Raw genomic sequence first — 1,945 nt, 5'->3', positions numbered from 1 at the left:
TGGTGGTGGTGTGACTCAGGTCATCCTTTGTTTTCTTTTTTCTTATTTTGCATACATCCACACTACAGTCTAACTGATCTTTCACCTGTTGGGATTATCTTTTTTTTTGTTTCTTAATGTTAATGTGTTTTGTGTGTTTGTTGCAATAGTTTTCTTTTGTTTGATGTTTATCCCATTATCTGTGTTTCTGTTACTCCTTTCTTCATCATTTTTGGACCACTGAATATATATATATAGGAACACCAACAAAAAAATAATGATGGCTCTACGTCGTGTGCTTTGTATTCTGACGATCGCACTGTGTTGTGTCTGCAGTGTTGTGGTAGCGGCAGAAGAAGCTGATGAGCAACTTGGTGGCGTGGCTCTTCAGACGACTGCATCTGGTAATGAGAACCCTGATGAGGGGAGAGAAGCAGAAAGGTTAAAAAATACTGTGAACGAAGGAGATTGTGAGGCACCATCTGGTGAAGGAAGAGAAAAGAAACCCTGCGAAGGACCACCCACGCCGGTGCCTTCTCTTGCAAAAACTCAAAAGGGAGAAGAAGCAACTAAAGGCCGTACAGATACGCACACCTCACAACCCCAAACGACAAGTGCTCCTGGTGTTTCTGTTGTTTCCACAGAAGGACAGAGCACACAACAAGGTAGACCTGGTGATGCCTCAGAACAAGAAGAAAATCAGCAAGGTAACGAAAGGAGCCACCAAAAACCCATCAGTGGACCAGAAACAGTTAAACCTGGTACAACACAAGTCCCCAGTAGCAGGGATCAAGAAACGTCAGCTGAACATGCACAGGGAAGTAATACACAACCTCATGAAGATCGAGACACACAACCTTCTTCTTCTTCTGTAAACCAATCCAGCAATTCGGAAACAGAGAATGCCAGCGCAGATTCTTCTTCTCCTTTGAAAGAGGTCACCCCTTCAGGAAGTGAATCAACAAACAACACAGATGTTATAGGAAATACAGATACCACCACCACCACCACCACAACAACAACACTTCCTCCTGAACTCACAAACAACAAGAAGGGTGATGCAGACAGCAGCAGCAGTATCAGCAGTTCTGTATGGGTGCGTGTGCCACTACTGATTGTGGTTACACTGGCCTGTATTCTTGTGTGCTGATTGTAGTGGTGGTGTGGTGTGACTCAGATCATCCTTTGTTTTCTTTTCTTTTTTTTGCATACATCCCTACAATCTAACTAATCTTCCACCTGTTGGGATTATCTTCTTTTTTTGTTTCTTAATGTTATTGTGTTTTGTGTGTGTTTTTGCTCTCTGTGTGTTTATCCTATAATAATTATTATTGCCACTCCATTGTGTGTGTGTTCTTGGAGACTCTCTGTGTGTGTGCACCTGGGCTTGCATTGTGATGATGATGAACTGTTTTTTGCAGGAAAGGAAAAGGAAATAATAATAAGAGATGAATTTATATTTATAATTGCGTGTATATACGTACACATATAGACTTGTACCCATAGGTGGTATATTTCTTGTGTCTACTGGTAAGTTAGGCTCAATGGTTAATATCTGTTTCTTTATTTGCTGTTGGTTTGCTGGGTCATAGTGTTTTTTCTCCTGCGGCAATGATGATGGTGAGTCCTTGGAAAAATAAGACAGTAACAGACAAATGTAGTATTAATTTCATATTAGCTCAAACATACGCACAGTTCTCTGGATTGTGTATTGTGTGCTCTTAATTTCTTTGTTTTGTTTTGCTTGGGCTTTCGTGTATGTGGTACTATTCTATTCTTTTTTTATTTTTTGTAGTGTGTTTTGACTGCTGTTTTTGTTTTGCTCTATTCTTTTCTTTATACTGTGTTACAATTGTTTTTGTTCTTCTTTTTGCAGTTAACTGATACTAAACAACACAGTATACTTTTTTGCCGAAATGATACTCGTGCGACGTTTGTTGTATCTTATGGTTGTGCTGTTAAGCGT

At 39.9% G+C, this 1,945-nt stretch overlaps 1 protein-coding gene across 1 annotated transcript; it reads left to right on the top strand.

The window, feature by feature from the left end:
• Positions 1-256: 256 nt before the first annotated feature.
• Positions 257-1,129, top strand: TM35_000951140 (uncharacterized protein; the record flags this gene model as incomplete). The annotated part of the gene is made up of 1 exon (XM_029031548.1): positions 257-1,129. The coding sequence occupies one exon, from the start codon at positions 257-259 to the stop codon at positions 1,127-1,129; it is 873 nt and encodes a 290-aa protein (XP_028877172.1).
• Between the last annotated feature and the right edge of the window lie 816 nt (positions 1,130-1,945).

This window comes from Trypanosoma theileri (genome assembly GCF_002087225.1).
Source record: "Trypanosoma theileri isolate Edinburgh chromosome Unknown TM35_Tth_95_V1, whole genome shotgun sequence".
NCBI lineage: Eukaryota > Euglenozoa > Kinetoplastea > Trypanosomatida > Trypanosomatidae > Trypanosoma > Trypanosoma theileri.
This window is presented reverse-complemented; position numbering and strand designations above follow the sequence as displayed.